Source organism: Mus musculus, chromosome 9 (assembly GCF_000001635.26).
Source record: "Mus musculus strain C57BL/6J chromosome 9, GRCm38.p6 C57BL/6J".
Taxonomy (NCBI): Eukaryota; Metazoa; Chordata; class Mammalia; order Rodentia; family Muridae; genus Mus; species Mus musculus.
The window spans coordinates 7,172,203-7,194,636 of NC_000075.6; the positions used below are offsets into that span (position 1 = coordinate 7,172,203).

At 38.9% G+C, this 22,434-nt stretch overlaps 2 protein-coding genes across 16 annotated transcripts in view; one reads left to right on the top strand and one right to left on the bottom strand.

Moving 5' to 3' along the window:
- Positions 1-6,104, bottom strand: part of Dync2h1 (dynein cytoplasmic 2 heavy chain 1) — a 249,757-nt gene extending 243,653 nt beyond the window's left edge. For 3 of the 9 annotated variants that reach the window (XR_003947762.1, XR_001778791.2, XM_030244010.1), the window contains exons 1-5: positions 5,107-6,104; positions 4,561-5,028; positions 3,040-3,210; positions 2,538-2,673; positions 601-719 (exon numbers count right to left, since the gene is read on the bottom strand). Coding sequence is in view for 7 of the 9 variants with exons in the window: in XM_030244010.1 (XP_030099870.1) it covers positions 601-719; positions 2,538-2,673; positions 3,040-3,210; positions 4,561-4,755 (621 nt within the window). In the remaining 2 variants the exon portion in view is untranslated. Of the gene's footprint in view, positions 1-600; positions 720-2,537; positions 2,674-3,039; positions 3,211-4,560; positions 5,049-5,106 lie in introns of those variants that run through there. The other 6 variants (XM_006509827.4, XM_030244008.1, NM_029851.3 and 3 more) reach the window with 4 other exon arrangements.
- The window catches only part of Dcun1d5 (DCN1, defective in cullin neddylation 1, domain containing 5 (S. cerevisiae)), a 44,291-nt gene continuing 26,244 nt past the window's right edge, over positions 4,388-22,434 (top strand). For 2 of the 7 annotated variants that reach the window (XM_030244710.1, XM_030244709.1), the window contains exons 1-4: positions 6,103-12,917; positions 14,566-14,657; positions 16,544-16,614; positions 16,960-17,051. In XM_030244710.1, coding sequence (XP_030100570.1) covers positions 12,595-12,917; positions 14,566-14,657; positions 16,544-16,614; positions 16,960-17,051 — 578 coding nt within the window. In that variant the 5' untranslated portion in view covers positions 6,103-12,594. Of the gene's footprint in view, positions 4,895-6,102; positions 12,918-14,565; positions 14,658-16,543; positions 16,615-16,959; positions 17,052-22,434 lie in introns of those variants that run through there. The other 5 variants (NM_029775.3, NM_001357483.1, NM_001357484.1 and 2 more) reach the window with 4 other exon arrangements.

Below are 22,434 nucleotides of genomic sequence, written 5' to 3' on the forward strand. Positions count from 1 at the left end.
ACAAATTATTCTGTTAGTGTACTGGGTTTCTGTGTATGCGGTAAATGAACGTATTGTGCATGTGTGTTTGTATATGTGTGAAAGTGAGCACTTGTTTGTGGTGTAAATGTGGAGGCCAAAGGTCAACACTGTGTAAATTTCTCTATCCTACTCTGTCTTGTTTCTTTCTTTTGAGACTGGGTCTCTCAAAGAACTTCCAGCTCTCCATCAGACTAGGTGGCTGGCTAGCAAGCCCCCGCAACCCTCCTGTCACCAAACACTAGCACTAGAGCCATAGATACATGCAGACCCAAACTCAAGAGCCTCACACGTGCATAAGAAACACTTTACCCAGGGGGTCATTGCCAGCTCTTGGATTTTGTTTTTCTCCCAGTACTTTCAGAAAACTCTATTTGGTTTTGAGGAAAATGACATCCTAGAGATTGGAATTTACTGCTTTCATTTTCATATTTAAATATTTTAAACATAAACCTTGAGTAAAATCTAGAGTTTATTAAACTATTTACCTTGCTTGCAACTATCAAGTAGGTTTTAAAAAATACTGAACCCTGAGGCCTATTAACAAGAAGCCGAACATGCAAAACTATGCGAGTCACATACCCTTGAAATTGTTTCAAATAATTCCTTAAAATAACTGGCTCTTTCTTTACTAATCTGTTTGCTTCCACGATGAGCTTGTTCTATCCAAAACTGGAACTCATCACTTGGTGTGAGAATACCTAAAAAAGGTAAGGAAAAAAGTCAGCTAATCCTGGAAAGGGAAGGGGAGTAACAGGGCTTGCTTCATCTGCTGGGTTAGGTCTGGTCCAGACGATGGACAGAAAACGACCCTAGGAGCCCTATCAGCAGTAAAGTCTCACTTAAGTCTGTTAGAAACACTAACTGCCCCTACTTTACAGTTCAGGTCCAATTTTCTGAGTCTGATGTTAGGTGATGCCTACCTGCTTTTGTAAACCATTCTTAACAGGCTATCATTCAGTCTGTGAACTTGGTCCCACACAATGATCCCTAAATCTGACCCTAATACCATTTTGCTTGTAAATTCCATCAAATGAAAAGAAATTATATGCCAGGAAGTGGTGGCTCACGTCTTTAATCCCAGCACTTGGGAGGCAGAGGCAGGCAGATTTCTGAGTTCGAGGCCAGCCTGGTCTACAGAGTGAGTTCCAGGACAGCCAGGGCTACACAGAGAAACCCTGTCTCAAAAAACAAAAACAAAAACAAAAAGATTTATAATCAATGACTGTTTTTAACTTAATTTGAAAGTATAAGCAAAAGAGTTTTATTGTTAAATTCACTTTTAAATATCCCAATGAACTAGATAATTTCTGTGTGCTTAATCATATGCTGAGTACTATTCATTAGGGTTAAGTTTTAAAAAGCATCTACTTGATTGAGCAAAATGCAATTTGTGCTTCCAATATTTTTCAATATTATTTGTATGTTATACATTTCATTTCAGTCTTAAGTAGGAATTTATCTATTCCCACAATAAAATTATAAATAGTATCAAATAAAATATAAATTTCCTATTATCTTCACATGAATTATAAGATACATAGTCTATTATCTTCACAGGGTACACAGCCAGTCATCTTCATTATTCCCATATTCTGTTGGAAGGCAGTAAGACCTGAGATATCTGAAGACCTGTTCCAAGGTGAAGTCAAAGCCGTGCTTTGCCCACTGGTTTCCTTTCTTGTGTTGTAAACTATGCCCCTTCTGTGCTTTGCTTGGCACCACAGTTTTTCCATGCTTACACTTTAAACTGATCTTAAAGCACAGTGCCAAGAATACAAGCACAAGACAGCTTGATGTTCTTCACAGAGAAAGTGCTGGTTGGGTGAGTTGCATTCAAGGCACCTGTTATATGACAATCACTGTATTTTCAATTTCTATAAACTATCCAGTGCTAAAAAGAACATTTTCTTCTCCAAACCCAGAAAATCTATTCATTCTTTAAAAGGTTATATTCATAGAAGATCCAGAAACACAGAAAAAAAAAAATCTGCAAAGAAATACAGCTATTTGCTAATGTATTAATGAAATGATCACTTTAAGTATAAAGTATCACTTTGAGCTCACTAAAGATGGTGTCCTAGTTAAGACACTACTTCACTACTGCTGTAATGAAACACCATAACCAAAAAAACTTGGGAATGAAAGGGTTTCTTTGGTTCATTAAGAAGTCATGATAGGAACTAGAACAGGGCAGGAGCTGAAGCAGAGGCCATGGAGGAGTGTTGCTTTACTGGCCTACTCCTCATGGCTGTTCAACCTGCTTCCTTAAAGAACCCAAGACCTCAGGGATGGCACCATCAATGATGGGCTGGGACCTTCCCCTCCCCCATCATTTACTAATTAAAATGGCTTGCCTAAAGCCTAATCTTATGGAGGCATTTTCTCAATTGAGGGTCCCTCCTCTTGAATTGATTACATTATAAAATTATTTTGAGAACCACAAATATGGATCCAACACACACACACACACACAGACACTGGGCTCTGGAAATAAACTACCATCTATTGCCATATACCTCTAGTATCGTCTTCCTTAAGTTTCAGCTTGGGTAAGTTAGTATCTGATTTTCGTAGGACTATACCCAATCCAGCTTCTAGTTCACTCAAAAGATTCTGAAGTTTAGGATCAAAGTTTCTGCTCCATTCCTGGTCCTAAATAAAAGACAGACAAGAGCAGCCATTGGTCCAAGCACTGCCAGTCAAGCTTGCTTTAAAAGCAGTCTAGAAACTAAGTCCACACATCTCTACTTCATTGAAAGTCTGCTTCAACTTTCATTTCAACAGTTAAAATTTTCTAAAAGTTATTTAGTACAGCTATTTAAGTTGATATAAGTTGTATTTCGTAACTTTATCCATTATTCAACAAAGCTTAAAGTAACAGAAGTTTGACACAATCATCAACACCATAAATTTTTTCAATAAATGAACTAAAATGGATTAAAGAGTAAATACAATAATACGTATATCTGTTTCCTTATCGACCAAATACCCATATAAATCCACAAGCACCGCACCCACCTTCAGCAACATGGGTGCAAACACCTGTCGTACTGCTTGGTAAAGGGAGTTGATAGGTGATTCCAGCATAGAAGAAACCAGAATGTTGTTATGCAGATTGCCATCTGTAATTACTTCTGGTCGGAGCTTGAAAAACACCAGCACTTTGTCTTTTGCGTCATCAAAATCAATCTAAAGTGATAAACAAAAGATGCTATGTCTTCTTCATAAAACTAAGAATTTGAAAGAAAGAGATGTTATATTTGACATGCTGTCGAATCACTACCTGCTTGGATGAAAATAGTTAAAGGCAATATATTCAAACCATCCACTTCTGATTCTCAGTGACTGCCTGGCTAAAAACTAATTCCTGCTTAATATATGATTATCATAAAGCTACACTAGTAAATATTTGTGGGCATAAAACCCTATGTATTGCTGACACTCCCAGCTAACTTTCCTACTGAATCCGACTCAGTAATCCTGCAGATTAAGACTGAAGCCCCCTCATACATGTGTACTTCCCTACTGCCCCAAAGTGTGTATGCATGTATAGACATACATACATACATACATACATACCTTGTCACCTACAGGGGGGCATTTTAAATTTTTTAAAGGTGCCTTTAAATTTGCACATGCATTTAAAACTGCCAAAATGAATGAGTCTATCTCCTAAGATTATCTTTACTGTAGCCAAAATTGTAGAGTTTGAACATCAACTTAGTATTAGAAATGGTACACAAGCTGGGTTTGCTGTGCATGGCTGTTTTCTCAGCACTGGGGAGGATCAGACCAAAGGATGACATGGTCAATAACAATCTGGACTAGGAAGCTAGACTGTATCAAACGTAAATAAATAACCAAAAGGTGAAATAAACTGACTTCACGGGAATGTACTAAATCAATACTAAAGATGTCAATTTATAGTAATCAATTTATTAACCAAAAAGTATAACGCTCAACAGATTTTTTTCCTTTTTCCTTTTTCCAGAAAGCCAATAAATTAAAGACTTATAAACCTTACTCTCTTTAGAGACGTTTTATGGCACTTTTATCCTAATTTTTAAAATAATTTGTCACAGGAAAGAGGCAGACATTTTACTGTAAAATTGTCATCTTTGACGAGGATGAAAATTATGTGAAATTCAAGGACTAGCGTTTATCAAGTTTGAAAACATAAGTACACTCAGTTATGTAACATATTAGTTGTGTTCACACTACACTGGCCACGCTCCAGTTCAAAGGAAGCTGAGAATACAGATGTCTTAAACAGTTATGCAGTCAAATTGCTAAAGGCTCAGAATTGGGAGGCCAGCCTGGAAGAACCAGGCTGTCTGAAAAGAAAGAGCTGAGGTGCCTACGGCTCGTTCCTATTTGGATGTGTGGACAGGGAAACTCCTACTATACGAAGGCAGGAACAACTTGAGCCCCAGGGCTCCTGGGCAAGGCTTGCCTAGCATGAGGACCTGGGACCTGAGGGAAGGGAGCCGAGGCCCGACCTGGGCACGAGGGACAGGGGAGGCCGCGCCATCGCCTTACCGTGTTGGAAAAGGCCAGCCCAGCTTCGGACCGCTGCACCCGAAGTAGCATCTGGTTCCCGTCGTCCAAGAAGTTGTTCACCTCCGGGCAGTTGCTCAACGGAGGCTGATCCCAGAGCTCCGGTCTCAGCCCGAAGTAATTCTGGGTGGTCGTAAAAAGAAAGAGTTTGCGGACATCTCCGAGGCTTCCCGCCATGGCCGCGGAGACAGAAAGGGACCTGGAGAGGTTCAGTGCCTTCACCACTACACTCAGCAGTTGCCAAGCTCCGTCGCTATGGCGACCGCTTCACGCCTACTGAGCGCGCACCGGAAGTAGGACATCTGAGGCCTGCAAGGTAGGCTGAGGATTCCTGCACTCATCGATTGGATGTGCTGCGAGCTCCTTCTATCCCTACATCTTCCATTCTGATGCTGAGCTCTCCTGTTTCCACTTCTCGTGCAAACCACAATCAAGTATCAGGGTCGACATCTGTGAAATGGGGAGTTAGGAGTTTACAACAAAGTTGCAGTAAGCCTTTAAAAGAGATTATTACTATTTAAAAATCACCATTTATCCAAGCATGATGGTCTACGACGGTAGCCAGAGTATCCAGGATGCTGAAACATTAGAATCCTGAGAGTTAGAGGGCAGCCTTGGGTACATAAGGACACCCAGTGTCACAGTCAGTGGAGCTGGAGAGGTACATCAGCGATTAAGAGCACTTTTTGCTCTTTTTAGTTCCCCGCATACATGAGGTGTCTAAGCTTTCCTATCCCCACTTAGGGGAGGGGATGACGCTCCGCCCTCTTCTGAACTTTGCCCATACATACAAGCAGGCAAAACACATACACATAAAATAAATACATATAAAGTAAATAAATCAAAACAAGGAAGCAAACAACTTGTTAGAAAGTTCTGTATTTCTTTATTCTTTCAAGCTATCTGCTCCTTCCAGGGTCGCTTAACTTACTACCGTTGGGTTTGTCTTTGTTGGTTTTAGTAATTTTAGTAAAACTTTAAGTCATATGTTACTATTTGTCAGGTGTTTCTAGGTTCTTGGTCTTTTATCCAAAGAAGTTAAAATAAGGATGCCCAAAGAAAGGTCCACAAAGCAGCCAAGTAAGAGACTGATAACACTGTTAAGACTGCCGATTGGGCCACAACTCTGATCACACACAGAGATCGTTCTTTAGGGCTTCTCTGTATGGGGTTTAGTAGAAGAACTTTGTTTATTAAGGTTCATGTTTTGGCTTCATTTCTATTTTTGATTAATATATTCAGGCATCGTTATTTTCCAAGGCATGTCCCTTCCCACAAGGCATCAAATTCTAATCATATGCATGCCCAATGGCATAGGCATAGGAATGTAAATAGGAGATTGTTCCTAGACATTAACAGAGCATACCAAAGCCAGTTCAGGCTAGTTAGGCCCTCTATTCTTTGTACCTGGATATATTGGGAGTCTATTTGAATGGAAACTGCCTGTATGATATTTTAGAAGTGCACAAGTTTACCTTTATCCAGAGAGCAGTGTATGTGTAGCCAGATGCAGGATTGAGGTTGCTAGAAGCATTATAGACTGGGGAGTGTGCATGCAGGTAAAGGAGATGAGCTGTCAAGTTTGTTATTGGGGGGATAAGGGATGAAGATTTATAATGCAATCCAAATGCAGGGATGCTAAACTATTACTTGTGGTTGTCTGCCACAATTACCCTACCACAGTAATGTTTTAATGACTTATTTATAATATTTCATGTGCATTGGTATTTTGCCAGATCCCCTAAAACTGTAATTATGGACATGTGTGAGATGTCATGTGGGTGCTGGGAATCGAATCTGGGTTGTCTGGAAAAGCAGCCAGTGGTCTTAACTGCTGAGTCATCTCTCCAGCCTCTGCAAATTTCTAAATAGCCAAAATAAACAAAATGATGGATTAGTTTAATACTAACTAGAGACACTGAGAAAAATCACAGATGAGGACAAGAGGCTTCATCATTTGCCTCATTGGAAACTACTAAACTGATCGTTACTCCCAAAATCCATCAGACTCAACTCCGTCTCTTGCAATCACTTCCCGCTGAGTGCGCACCCAAAGTAGGATTTCTGGAGCCTGCAGGCTGATTTCTGCACTCATGGATTGGACGTGCTGAGAGCACTTCTATCCGTGCATCTTTCCTTCTGATGCTCAACTCTAGTTTTTTCACTGCACACAATCAAGTATCAGGTTTAGCCTTTCATCTGTACGCACTGATTTAAACTGCCATTCTAAAATATATTTTTTTTAAATTAGTTTGGGGCTTTTTGTTGTTTTGGATTTTGTGTATGTCGTTTTGTTTTTAAATTTGCACTCAATAACCAGTGTCTCCTAAACTACGGTCTTTCAGAATTGGAAAAACAGCCCTTCTGTCTCTGTGAACCTTAAGATCTGAGAGTAGGAAAAGAGGAAGTTCAACTGTTCTCAATTACAAAAGTAAATAAATGAAAATGCTCAAAAGGAATCAAGGAAATGTGAGATGGGGTTCCAGCCATTGAATGGGCAGGCCACTAGGTACAGGATGATCCTAAGACTCCATGTTTTTATTGAGCTGGCTGTGGTGGCTCACTGCAGTAATATTAGTACTTAGGAGGGTTAATTGGGAGAATCACTGAGTTTGAGGCTGGCCTAGGTTATACATTAAGTTTCAGAGTAACTTGCAGAGTGAGACTTTGTCTCAAAATGAGAAGCAAAATAGCAAAAAAGATAATTTAAAAAGAAAAAAAAAAAAACTGACCATGCCACCCTACAGGTCTACATACCTCTTTCCCATGTTTTATTGACCAGGCAATGACCATGTCCACCTGTAAATGGACAAGTAATCACACTTTGTTTATGAAATGAGGGAAGCTATAGCACATATGAGATAGCCTAATAACTGCTACACCTGATGTCTTTCAGAATAAAGAGGAAAGGTCTTCATGGAGTGGGCAAATGAAGTCCTCTGTTCTTCTGCCACAGGCAGGAACTACTGATATTCCAGACAGTAGCTGCTCTGAAAGGAAAGAGTACAGCCCCCAGAAGTCCTTTGACAGTCATGGGAACAAGAAATGTGTTTTCTTAAGCTACTCAACTTTGAGCTGCTTTGCTGCTCTGGTATAACCTCCTGCTGCTTATCCAGCCAGCATGTCCACCCAGCACAATGCCTTTTGCCTAAGCCATTCACTAACTCATGTGAGGTATCAGGCTCCAATGTCTTGGGTGTAAAGTTCCATTGTGCTGGCTTAAAGAATTCTTGTGCATACACCGACTTACTGCAAAACACCTTTCCAGATAAAGACTGTTAATTTTTAATTTTAATTGTGCTTTTTAGGATAATGAAGTATGATGGCAAAAATAGTGTTGTACTAGTAAGATATCTTGGTGCATAAATGTACGACCAGAGTTTAGTCCCTGGAACTCCCAGTGGAAAGGGTGTATTAACCCCTACACATTCTTTTTTTCCATGTCTTTACATACATACACACAACAACAACAACATATAGTGTGTTAAGGCTTTTAGAAAGAAATTTCAAAACATACTAATTCATTTTCCTTCTCTGATGCTGAATACTTTGAGAGGCCTCAACAGCAGTTACTTTTAACTGCAAGCATGATCTAGCTTACTTTTTACTTGAAAACAATGTAAGTTTTAATGCCCCTTTTAAAATGCGTAGTCACTGATGTAAAGTGCCAAAGCTTCATTATACTCTAGCAAATAAAAAGGTTCACAAAGTGGTTATTTTGGGTCTTTATTTCTAAATCCATTTTTATTTATGCATAATTACCATTGAATAACATGCAACCAAAGTAGAGCATTCTGCTTCATAGCCTAGCATCTTTTTTGTGGAGGTTGGGGGGGGGGGGATTATGTGATAAAATAACTGTCTGACATCACACCCTACTGCTATGAAAATTGAACATCAAGATAGTTTCCCTATCAACTTACTCATTCAAGTAGCTAAGAATAAATTTAAAGGAAAAGAGGCTATGTTTCCGTGCTCACTTCTCAGCCATCAGCTTGGCATCTTTCATTACTGAAATGCTTAATCTAGTCAGAAATCTGAGATTTTATAACATTAGGAAATACGTTCACTGAACCTACTGCAATGCAGTTATCATTCCTGTAAGCAATCTGGCTCTGCTCCTCTTGGTTTCATACTGAATGTTCTGAGTCAATGGTTAACTGATGTGCAAGCCCTAACTTTCTAACCAAAGCCTCAAATTCAGAATTTTAGGAGCTATAATCTTTCCAAAAATATGTAATTCTTACCACTCTTTCTTCTTGTACTTCACTGTTTTATAAATTTCATTTTTTCTAATGTTCACAGGAACTTTAAAAATGACATTAGATTTTTTTTAATGGCCATTGAGATAGCTCAGCAGATAAAGGTGCCACCAAAACTGCCAAACTGAGTTCAATTCCTAGAACACACATAGTAGGAAAGTTAGAAAGAACCAACTCCCCCACACTACCTTCTGATCTCCACATATATGCCATGGCAGACAAATAAATAATGTATACGTTTTTAAATGAAATAAAATTTATGTTTTTAGGAAAACTAAAATGATTAAAATTGTCATTCCCAAACCATTTCTCTGATTATTCCTGCATTATATTAGTATAGTTCATTCATAGAATTTGTGAGCCAATATGTGTTTGGTGGTAATAGTGGCAGTGGTTGTAGTAAATAGTCTCCTGTTTTGTTTTGTTGATTTTTAAGACAGTCTAATGGGTAACTTTTCTGGAAGAGATGTGAACAACAATCCATAAACCCAAATAAAGCACTGATTAACAGACTGAAGAACCAACTCCATCTTGGTGAACCAATAGTGGATGACAGGTCACTTGCAGGAACAAAGGTTACTCAATGGCATTGTTGATGGCTTCCATAAGCTGCATCCCTGGAGCTCCTGAACAACTTGCACACAGCCCCTGGAAGTCTTCTGATTACCTGCCTTGTAAGTTTCTCGTTAGCTTTCCTCCTCCCTCCTTGAAAGAAAAAACAAACAAACAAAAAAAAAAACCAAAAAACCCACAGCAACACAACATGGTCTCCCAAAGTATCATTGGCTGGCTTTAAGCTTCAGTCTCCCTTCTTCACTTCCCAAGAACTGGGATGACAGACTCCACAGCTGTTTTAGAAGCCATTGAGAGGAAAGGGTGAGAAATTGTAGACTTGTGAGAAACTACAACTGAACTTGGAAATTTCCATCTGGCACATTGTCAGTTTAAGAAGCAAACAGTTATTATGTAGTTCTTTCCTCTGAATTGAAACACTTCCTCCTCTGAGGAAGAGTGAGAGTTACAAGCCCCAGGAAGCCCAGGAAATTTACCACTCACAAGCCTCTCCCAGGCTACATAGGGAACCCGACGCTGCTGGGGTGAGGTGGCTCTTGCCTACAAGGAAAGCAGCTGTGGAACAGTCCTTTCGGTCACCTATGTTCTATAAGTGACTTCAATAAACCCTTTGGCTCATTAAGCTAGACTTGGGTGGAACTGTGTCTTTGATCTGTCATTGGTGTCCAACCTGGGGTGAATGAAGTCATATACCACCACTCCTGAGTTTTTTCCTTATTGTCCCTTTAAATCTGTTCTATGAACACATTTTTCTCAACACCTTGAGCAAAATTCAGTAAAATATCATATTGCAGCAGTGCTGCTCTCTGCTTGGTTCTATATAATACATTTCTTTACTAGGGACTTCAGGTAGTCTCAGGACTTGAACAGGAATGATATATCAATTCAGGAAAGAACCTTTAACCACTAGCACAGGATTCACTGTTATCATTTCATAGGTATCATTGTGATGATGACACTCAATGTCAGTCTGCCCCACAGAAATCCAGTCACAAGGCCAATACAATGGCTGTGGTCCAGTACACTGCTATAGGATGAGTAGAACAAGGAGCAGGTGTTACCTAGTGTGTATCTCTGTATTGCTCTTCAATATTAGTTCCTGAGTGCTGTCTTGAAATGTCAAAAACAAAGTCCTGATTTGACAACTAATTCTCTGGGTTTATGGTTATGGAAATAACTCATAAAATTTTGACTTACAGTGTTTGAAAAAACAACAGTAACTTTTGGAAAGGAAAACAAATGGATTCAGTACAACAATCACATGGGCAACCCATAAATTCTTTTGTGCCTCCAGTGCTTGCTTATTTTTGACAAGTGTAGAAAAGTCCTATTTTTAAAGCTGTAAGGAAAAATATAAACTATACTGAATATGAATATATATATATATATATATATATATATATATATATACTTAGCACATCTCTGGGACTATTTTTGGCTACATTAATTCAGATATAACTATTTTAAAAGTTCTGTTTTCCATTTCTTCATTCTACAATCCTTAAACCTAAGAAATATGCAAATCATCAAACTGTCAAATGAATAGACCTGTTTCAGCCTTGTGTGCTTAATCTGTTTATGTTGTGCCACTCTACTAACAGACGGCTAAAATGCATTTTTAAGATTTTTCTTCATAAAGTTGATGAGTACCTTAGGATCTAAACCAGAATACCCTTTTGTTTTAATACTACTTCCTTTCCTTTCCTTCTTGTGACTTAGTCAAAGAAAATTAGACCACATAACAAAGAACTCAGCACCCTCATAGCTTCTCATTATTTACTATATAGAAAATCAAGAACTATCACGAGCAGCAGAAAAAATTAAATCACATAACTAGGTGCTTTTCTGTACACAGACATAATGTCCCTTCCCAAGTCTCACAACCTGAGTTCCACCTCAAGAGTGACAAGATTGATGGAGAAAATGAACTTTCAAGTTGTCATCCCAGCACTGGCACACAAGTGCCCCCACAATAAATACATATATAAAACAAACAAACAAAAAAAAAACCCTTCATCTTTCAGTTGTCTACTTCCTGTAGGGAGTTCTGTTTTAGAGCTTACATTTTATAATTTTCATGTAAAAACAATGTTTCGTGCATTGTTTATAATAGAGTCGAATGGGTTATAGGTTTGAACATTATGTTCACTGTTAAAAAAACATTAACTATATGCACCAAACATTGAAGTGTCCTCTCTCAGGAAACTTGTGAATTCCAGGGCATATTATGTATCCAGGACTCATTACAACAACCGGTTTTTTTCTTTCTCCTTGACTAGATTAGGGTCCCACGATGCAGTCACAGAACCACAGGGATAGAATTTAAAGAAACAGTCTTCTGTCACAGTTGGGTTACAAACATGGACTTCATTCACTAAGAATCTTCTATGAGATAATTTTACCTAGCAAACCTTTCTTATAAGCAGTATTTCCATTAGAAGTGACGTGATTACTGTTTCTTGAGAGCAGCCCATTAGAACAGTTCCCCAAATCCTCTGTAATAAGTCAGTCCGTTTCCCAGTCTCTTATCCAAGAGGAGAGTTCCTCAGAAGTAAAACATGGAGGCGTTGCCTCAGCACAGGAGGAAGCCATAAACTGACCCTGAGCATGAGGGAGAAAAGGACAAGGAGCGCGAGAAGTTGATCTCAGGCCCACCAAGAACACCCGAAAAAACTGGAGCGGTTGCACGTCAGGAGTGGGCACACTCACGCATGGCTCCTCACCAGATTACTTCGCTCGCCAGCTGTGGAGCGTTTATGATTTCTAGAAAGGACTTCCCGCTGGAAACCCGCCAGAAAATCTCCGGAGATTCAGGCTCCACCTGCAGAGACAAAAAATCCCAAAGTAGAGAGACCGCTCCAGGCCCTGCGAGCTTCCTTTCTACGTCACTTCCGGTCCAGAGCCATCCGCTTCCGGGTCAGGCTAAGCCGCCTGCTCTTCGCTGCTACTGTAGGTGCCGCGCTGTCGGCGTTCGCTGCTCCTGGAAAAGCCCGAGCCGCGACACCGCCGGCCTTAGCGCTGCGCTGCCCGGAACCGCCCCTAAAGAGGAGACCCGGGGCGGGGTCGCGCCTCGGGCCTCCGCTGCGGTCCCCGGCAGGCGGGAGCCGGCGCTGCGGGGCCTGCGGCGGAGCGCGATACCCCTCCCCGGCCGCCCTGTCTACCTTGCCGGGGAAGGCGGAAGATGCCAGTGAAGAAGAAGAGAAAAGCTCCCGGAGTGGCAGCGGCGGTCGCGGAAGACGCGGGCCTCAAAAAGTGTAAAATCCCCAGGTACTGCCTGTCCCCACCCCGCTGGCTCTCTCCTTCCCCCGGGGCCGGACAGGCCGCTAGCCGGGAGGAGAGGGGCGAGCCCTCTCAGGCGAGGCGGTCGGTGAGGCGCCCAGTCTCCGCTCCGCGCGGGACCGAACCGCGTGTTCGCCTGTACGTGCTCTCTGTCGTACTTGGACAAGCTCTGAGATTCGTCCCACTTTGTTGTCTGCGTGCCCAGAGGGTAGGAAACAGACGACCGTACGTATGCATTCTCCATCAAATTTCCCAACCGAGAAGTGAGCGCGGATCTGCCAAGATTCACGGCGTCCTTGTGTCACACTAAATCGAGCAGAATTGGCTTGGTCCCCACATTGTTAAATGTCAGAGTGTGAAAAAAGGAGCAGAGCTTGAAGAGTTTTGACAGCTGCCTTGGGAATGATGGAAAGAAAGCCTTTGCTATAATTGGTCTCCCGAGTTAGCATTTAAAGTGGCCTAACCTGGACGATCCCAGCAGGAGGCCTTTTAAATCGCTGGAGCCTAGGCTTCTGGACGCACCAATGCCTCCACTTCACCTGTACCAGTTCCGTACACTTAATTGGAAAAGGCCCTTGTGGTTTTTGTTTTCTGGCATTAAGACGCTGGTAGCTCTCAACCTCCTTTTAGGCGTTAGCAAGCTATTGTGCTCCATGTTCTCTTAGGGGAAAAGAAAACAAAGCAGAACTGTAAGTTAGAGCCCTTTACTCGCTTTGTGGCATATACTCAATCATCACAGATTCATTCCTCAGAAAGTCATTGCGATTTAGCTTTGAGAAGTGGGCTTCTTCCCATACACTTTGAGTTGTTTTTGTATTAATGGTCGACACTTAAAGTGACAAATACTACCATTACAACAAGACAGCCTGGAACAACAATATCAACTAATCAGTACCCCCAGAACCTATGTCTCTAACTGCATAGGTAGCAGAAGATGGCGTAGTTGGCCATCACTGGAAAGAGAGGCCCTTTGGTCTAACAAACTTTATATGCCTTAGTACAGGTAAAGCCAGGGCCAAGAAGTGGGAGTGTGTGGGTTGGGGAGCAGGCCTGGGGGGGGGGGGGTATAGGGGACTTTTGGGATAGCATTTGAAATGTAAATGAAGAAAATATCTAATTAAAAAAAAAAGACAGGCTGCACTAGACAAAGGAGATTTCCCTTTAAGGAGAGATGCAGTGAAGAATGGACTGCTTAAACTATGAAGGTGACTTGCTTCATCCTAATCTTTTTTGTAATTGATTGCTTTGTTCTTCTCCCCTTGTTGTGTTTTAGCAAAAGAGTCTAGGTAATATTTTTTGGGTGATGTATAAAATAGAGTTTTCATTATGCCCTTTGGCATACATTTTTCTTAACTGTATTAGCTCTTGGAGAATCATATCTAAGATATTTAAATTAAGTCAGTTAAAACAGCTGGCTGAGCAGTATCATTTGACTTCAGGTGATTCAGCCTAAATTATAACAGGGATTTTAATCCACATCAGTAGCAGAATGGAAGTAAGGCTTCAGGCCTTCCATAAGGTATGTAACTTAGTGGTAGAGAGCAAGCCCAGCATGAGCAGTCTAGGGAGAGCTGTCTAGCCTAGTCTTGGGTTGAGACTTAGAATGTACTTCTTTATTATCTTGAAATCTAAGGAAATAATTTTAGTTTCTAGTTATGGAATCCTGTAGCAAGCAAAGAAGCATTTAGATTTCATTGGTTAGAAATTCTTACACATAGAGTACAGGTCCTTATTGCTAATACATAGCTCCTTTCCTCATAATGCTAACTTAAAAACCATTTGTCTCATTTACATGGAAGCAATTCTTGTTGAAGCTACTTTATCACTAAGCGTTGAGTCGTAGTAAGTCTTAGGCATTTGTGTGTTTTCTAAGCTATTGCAGATCCCAGCCTCCTGCTAGACTCATCAGTGGAGAGGAAGATTTTTCAAGAAAGAAGTGCCTGGCTTGGTTTTATGAGTATGCAGGTAATGAAATTCATGGAGCAAGATACCAGTCATGCCCATTTAAAAGCTGTGTTTTATTATTGCTGACCTGTTATGTGTACTGGGATTAGTGTCAAGGCTAAAGGCTTAGAATTTAGTGCCATGAACATGTCTGACAACTTTTTTCTCTCTTACCTGCTTTCCTACTTTTATTTTTTTTCTTCTTTTATCATTATTATTCTCAAAAGTATTTGCTTAAAGCTAAAACACGTAGTAATAGTCGTCTTATATTTGTACTAGCCATGTTATAGTTTTAAGTGGTGCCATCTTGTCAAGTTTCAGCTAACTGTACGGAAGGCTAGACTAGGATGTAAAGGGGGCAACAACTTTGCTATTGGGATCAGCAGAGTGATCTTTCTAGATCAGGGGAAATAAATGCTATTACTGGTATCCCAAGACAACCACTAACCCAAATTAAATGTAGAGAATTCTTTTTTTTTTTCTGACCTCTATTTAAAATGTTGACCCATTATTAAAAATGACAGTTTTTCATATACATTATATCGAATCAAGAGGTTTTCATCTTATTTCACTTTATAAATGTTACTAGATACCATAAAGATAGTCATTTTGTATGTGTGTGTGTATATATATATATCTTTTCCCCTTGAATGCTTGATTGTATTAGCTCTTATTAGAACTTCTCTGGATATTTTAAGATTGAGTTAAATATTTATTTTCTACTCTTAACATTTTTAACAGTAAAGGTAATAATTGCTATCATTGTTCCATGGATTGTGATAAGTATATCATTTTCCCTGTAACCATCTGTCAAGAGATGTTATCCTCATTTTATGAGTGAAAACTGAAGCTTAGATTAACATGCTAGAAATGATACATTGACTATACAAATGTTAACTGATTGTCACTTCTACTGAAAGTACACTTGAGGTTATCTTCTGTCATTTAGTGAGTCATTTGGTGAATATTTATGGAACACTTTTGTGTGACTCCAACACTGTTCTAATACTTGGGACATAATAATAACAAAAATCAGAGCATGATCCCTGACTTCAGATGTGGTTCCTGTGGAGACCACTGTAAACAGCATGTGTATAGGCAAGGAAATTATAGCTTGTGAAGGCTCATATGGGTAATATGTGGAAGTACTAGAAATTTAGACACAGGAAGTGTCTTTTGGACAATGTTGGAATTTGAATATTTTTTCAAGACATTTTTGTAGTGATAAATTTATGTCATATTTCATATCGTGACATTTGTTTTAGGTGATTTCTAAGCAGTGAGTAGGTGATTTAAAAGCAGTACAATTACTCTATTTTTGGAATCTGATAGCAAATGTTTAGGAATTGCACTGACTTTTAGTGATCTGGTTTAAAGAAAAACAATACATCAACCTTCATGTGCTTATAGCATTAATTGTCAGAAACTTTATTCAGTAGGTTTTTGGTTTTGTTAATGAGTAAGTTCATGTTGGTTCAGTTTTTGTTCTTTTTGCAAACTACTGAATTATACCAGTGGAATAGGTTTTTTGTAATCCTTTTTAAAATATTTCCTTAATACAATGGCTGTGGTAGCTCACACTTTTAATCCCAGCACTCAAAAGCAGAAGCAAATGAATTTCTGTAAATTTCAGGCCAGCAAAGGCTACATAGTAAGAAGATTGCACCCCCCCCAAAAAAAAAAGAAACAAAAAAAAGAAAGAAATCATTAATTAATATTGTATTATAGCATTTAAGGAGTAAAGATTTTTAAGATTTTGGCAAATATTTATACTTTTCAAAGCTGCCCTAAAACTCAAATTCACTTATTTGTAAAAGTATTATATTTTCATGGATGCCTTTAGTGTAATAGTTTATTTTATGTTCATAATAGTAATAAAATATATAAATTACTTTTTGTCTTTGAAGGTCCTGATGAAGTTGTAGGGCCAGAAGGAATGGAAAAATTTTGTGAAGACATTGGTGTTGAACCTGAAAACGTATGTTTTATTTCTAAGTAGAATGAACTATAAGCGGATTATAATATTTCATTAATTTTAAAAATTAAGGCTTTAATATATGAAGTTTTTTCTTCACATCTACTTATTTTTTTAAATCAGCCTAAATAGTTCAAGGTGTTTCTTGATACAAATACAGTTTGTAATAGAGTAATGGTCTACCTTCATTAACACTGTCTTAAGGCAGTTGTTTTGTAGTTAACAATACAGAAGCTGTAGAGTTTAGTGGACAGTTGGAAATAATTGTTTGAAATTGTTCTCCATTATGACTGTAGCCATGATTGTCTCTGATGACTTTTCCTATCCCTTATGTTCTGTTCTTTCCAGATTATTATGTTAGTTTTAGCATGGAAATTGGAGGCTGAAAGCATGGGATTTTTTACCAAGGAAGAATGGTTAAAGGGAATGACCTCATTACAGTAAGAACATTTTTTTTAAAAAACAAATTTGGTGGCTTTTGTAAAGATCTTGTTGCTATTTTGTGCTTCATCATTTTCAAGTGTAATATTTTACCTTAAAAATAATCAAAGTGGTTTGATTTGTAAAAATCAGTTTGGAGACTTGAAAAATTATATTCTAATTTTGACAATTGAATAATTAATTGCCTTTTTCATATTCTTTAAGAAAAAATTCAAACTGACTAAAATGTGTTGGTTCATTTGAATAAGAATAAGAAAATGGTTGGGTGAATAAGAAATGATTAAAGCATTATTTGTTCATGAGTTTTTTCCCACTCAATGCAGAATTCCACTATATGAAGAATTTCATCATTGGACAGCCCAAATCTTAGGACCTCCTCACTCTGCTTTGTAATAAATTTAAAGATAGAGTTACAGGTGCTTCAATTAACCATCTCCTCCTAATTACTCACAAAGAACCAAAATAGAAATGTCCTTTGGCTCCTATGCAGTCTTCAGCCAGTTTATAGACGTGTGTGTTCAGATTAAGGTATCATGCCTGAATCTTTCATACATTTCAGAATTACTTCATTTTGAAGATAATTCACTATGCTTTTCAATACTAATGTGTACTAATTTTATAGTAGGTCATTTTCATAATGTTCATTCAGAAAGTTATTCAACATTCTCAAATATTTTCATATTTTAAGTTCATTTTTTTCTCCCATTGCTTGGGATCAAACCAGGCCTTTATACAGGCTAACACAGTGCTCTGCTCTAACCTCAATTACTTTTTTTTTTTAAGACATAACGTTTTTTTTTTTAACTGTACATTGGTGTTTTGCCTTCCTGTTTGTGAGGTATGTCAGATTGCCTGGAACTGGAGCTACAGACAGTTGAGAGCTGTTATGTGGGTGCTAAGAATTGAACCCAGGTCCTCTGGAAAAGCAGAAGTCCTCTTAACTGCTGAGCATCTCTCCAGGCCCCTCAGTTAAAATTCTTAAGGAAAACACAATGCACTATTAGCTTTGTAATTGATTATGGTCTTATTAGCATGAGCAAATGATTTTTAATTCTTGTTTACCTCTCCCTCAGTTCTTAAGAAAGGATGTGTATTTGTTTACAAAGCAGTGAAATTATGTATTTGAATTTTCAGTGTCTGTTGTTTCTTTTTCTCTTACTAAACCAACATTAGAGTTGGTGTGGGTATGTTCATACACACGTGTACACAGTCATATGTGTTATTGTATCATTGTTTAACAGTGATAAAGAGATTTCTTGAAAAGTCAGGTTGGTGGAAAATGAGACATACACATTTATTCCTTGGATAAAGTTCTTCTGTCAGATGAACCAAATGATAATTGCTAGAATATAATTTAAGACCAGTTTTCCCATTTAATTTATAAATAATGAGTGTGAGATAGAAAACAGTTAATAAAATACTTGGTAAAGACCCATGGTTTCTTATGTCACATTTAAGATATAGAACTTTTGGATTTCTTTTTTTTTCTTTTTTTTGGATACATTTTCTTTTCTTTATTTTTTTTATTATATTTTTTTTATTAGGTATTTCATTTACATTTCCAATGCAATCCCAAAAATCCCCCACACGCTCCTCCGCCTACTCCCCCACCCAGCCACTCCCACTTCTTGGCCCTGGCATTCCCCTGTACTGAGGCAGATAAAGTTTGCACGACCAATGGGCCTCTCTTTCCACTGATACATATACAGCTAGAGACAAGAGCTCCAGGGTACTGGGTAGTTCATATTGTTGTTCCACCTATAGGGTTGCAGATCCCTTTAGCTCCTTGGGTACTTTCTCTAGCTCCTCCATTGGGGGCCCTGTGATCCATCCAATAGCTGACTGTGAGCATCCACTTCTGTGTTTGCTAGGCCCCAGCATAGTCTCACAAGAGACAGCTATACCTGGGTCCTTTCAGCAAAATCTTGCTAGTGTATGCAATGGTGTCAGTGTTTGGAAGCTGATTATGGGATGGATCCCGGATATGGCAGTCTCTAGATGGTCCATCCTTTCGTCTCAGCTCTAAACTTTGTCTCTGTAACTCCTTCCATGGGTGTTTTGTTCCCAATTCTAAGAAGAGGCAAAGTGTCCACGTTTTGGTCTTCATTCTTCTTGAGTTTCATGTGTTTAGCAAATTGTATCTTATATCTTGGGTATCCTAGGTTTTGGGCTAATATCCACATATTAATGAGTACATATTGTGTGAGTTCTTTTGTGATTGGGTTACCTCACTCAGGATGATGCCCTCCAGGTCCATCCATTTGCCTAGGAATTTCATAAATTCGTTCTTTTTAATAGCTGAGTAGTACTCCATTGAGTAAATGTACCACATTTTCTGTATCTATTCCTCTGTTGAGGGGCATCTGGGTTCTTTCCAGCTTCTGGCTATTGTAAATAAGGCTGCTATGAACATAGTGAAGCATGTGTTCTTGTTATGTGTTAGAGAATCTTTTGGATATATGCCCAGAAATGGCATAGCTGGGTCCTCCGGTAGTACTATGTCCACTTTTCTGAGGAACCGCCAGATTGATTTCCAGAGTGGTTGTTTAAGCTTACAATCCCACCAACAATGGAGGGGTGTTCCTCTTTTTCCACATCCTCGCCAGCATCTGCTGTCACCTGAATTTTTGATTTTAGCCATTCTGACTGGTGTGAGGTGGAATCTCAGGGTTGTTTTGATTTGCATTTCCCTGATGATTAAGGATGTTGAACATTTTTTCAGGTGCTTCGCAGCCATTCGGTATTCCTCAGGTGAGAATTTTTTGTTTAGCTCTGAGCCCCATTTTTTAATGGGGTTATTTAATTTTCTATAGTCCACCTTCTTGAGTTCTTTATATATATTGGATATTAGTCCCCTATCTGATTTAGGATAGGTAAAGATCCTTTCCCAATCTGTTAGTGGCCTTTTTGTCTTATTGACGGTGTCTTTTGCCTTACAGAAGCTTTGCAATTTTATGAGGTCCCATTTGTCTATTCTCGATCTTACAGCACAAACCATTGCTGTTCTATTCACGATTTTTTCCCCTGTGCCCATATCTTCGAGGCTATTCCCCACTTTCTCCTCTATAAGTTTCACTGTCTCTGGTTTTATGTGCAGTTCCTTAATTCACTTAGATTTGACCTTAGTACAAGGAGATGGGAATGGATCAATTTGCATTCTTCTACATGATACCGCCAGTTGTGCCAGCACCAATTGTTGAAAATGCTGTCTTTATTCCACTGGATGGTTTTAGCTCCCTTGTCAAAGATCAAGTGACCATAGGTGTGTGGGTTCATTTCTGGGTCTTCAATTCTATTCCATTGGTCTGCTTGTCTGTCTCTATACCAGTACCATGCAGTTTTTATCACAATTGCTCTGTAGTAAAGCTTTAGGTCAGGCATGGTGATTCCACCAGAGGTTCTTTTAACCTTGAGAAGAGTTTTTGCTATCCTAGGTTTTTTGTTATTCCAGATGAATTTGCCGATTGCCCTTTCTAATTTGTTAAAGAATTGAGTTGGAATTTTGATGGGGATTGCATTGAATCTGTAGATTGCTTTTGGCAAGATAGCCATTTTTACTATATTGATCCTGCCAATCCATGAGCATGGGAGATCTTTCCATCTTCTGAGATCTTCTTTAATTTCTTTCTTTGGAGAATTGAAGTTCTTACCATACAGATCTTTCACTTCCTTAGTTAGAGTCACGCCAAGGTATTTTATATTATTTGTGACTATTGTGAAGGGTGTTGTTTCCCTAATTTCTTTCTCAGCCTGTTTATCCTTTGTGTACAGAAAGGCCATTGACTTGTTTGAGTTAATTTTATATCAGTACTTCATTGAAGCTGTTTATCAGGTTTAGGAGTTCTCTGGTGGAATTTTTAGGGTCACTTACATATACTATCATATCATCTGCAAAAAGTGATATTTTGACTTCTTCCTTTCCAATTTGTATCACCTTGATCTCCTTTTGTTGTCGAATTGCTCTGGCTAGGACTTCAAGTACAATGTTGAATAGGTAGGGAGAGAGTGAGCAGCCTTGTCTATCCCTGATTTTAGTAGGATTGCTTCCAGCTTCTCACCATTTCCTTTGATGTTGGCTACTGGTTTGCTGTAGATTACTTTTATCATGCTTAGGTATGGGCCTTGAATTCCTGATCTTTCCAAGACTTTTATCACGAATGGGTGTTGGATTTTGTCAAAGGCTTTCTCCGCATCTAATGAGATGATCATGTGGTTTTTGTCTTTGAGTTTGTTTATGTACTAGTTTACGTTGATGGGTTTCCGTATATTGAACCACCCCTGCATCCCTGGGATGAAACCTACTTGGTCTGGATGGATGATTGTTTTGATGTGTTCTTGGATTCAGATAGCGAGAACTTTATTGAGTATTTTTGCATCGATATTCATAAGGGAAATTTGTCTGAAGTTCTCTATCTTTCTTGGGTCTTTTTGTGGTTTAGGTATCAGAGTAATTGTGGCTTCGTAGAATGAGTTGAGTAGAGTACCTTCTGATTCTATTTTGTGGAATAGTTTGTGAAGAACTGGGATTAGATCTTCTTTGAAGGTCTGATAGAACTCTGCACTAAACCCATCTGGTCCTGGGCATTTTTTGGTTGGGAGACTATTAATGACTGCTTCTATTTCTTTAGGGGATATAGTACTGTTTAGATCATTAACCTGATCTTGATTTAACTTTGGTACCTGGTATCTGTCTGGAAACTTGTCCATTTCATCCAGGTTCTCCAGTTTTGTTGAGTATAGCCTTTTGTAGAAAGATCTGATGGTATTTTGGATTTCTTCAGGATCTGTTGTTATGTCTCCCTTTCCAGTTCTGATTTTTTTTTTAATTAGGATGCTTTCCCTTTGCCCTCTAGTGAGTCTGGCTAACGGTTTATCTATCTTGTTGATTTTCTCAAAGAACCAGCACCTCGTTTGGTTGATTTTTGAATAGTTCTTCTTGTTTCCACTTGGTTGATTTGGCCCCTGAGTTTGATTATTTCCTGCCTTCTATTCCTCTTGGGTGAATTTGTTTCCTTTTGTTCTAGAGCTTCTAGGTGTACTGTCAAGCTGCTAGTTTGTGCTCTCTCTAGTTTCTTTTTGGAGGCACTCAGAGCTATGAGTTTTCCTCTTAGAAATGCTTTCATTGTGTCCCATAAGTTTGGGTATGTTGTGGCTTCATTTTCATTAAAGTCTAAAGTCCTTAATTTCTTTCTTTATTCCTTCCTTGACCAAGGTATCATTGAGAAGAGTGTTCTTCAGTTTCCACGTGAATGTTGGCTTTCTATTATTTATTTTGTTATTGAAGATCAGCTTTAATCCATGGTGATCTGATAGGATGCATGGGACAATTTCAATACTTTTGTATCTGTTGAGGCTTGTTTTGTGACCAATTATGTGGTCAGT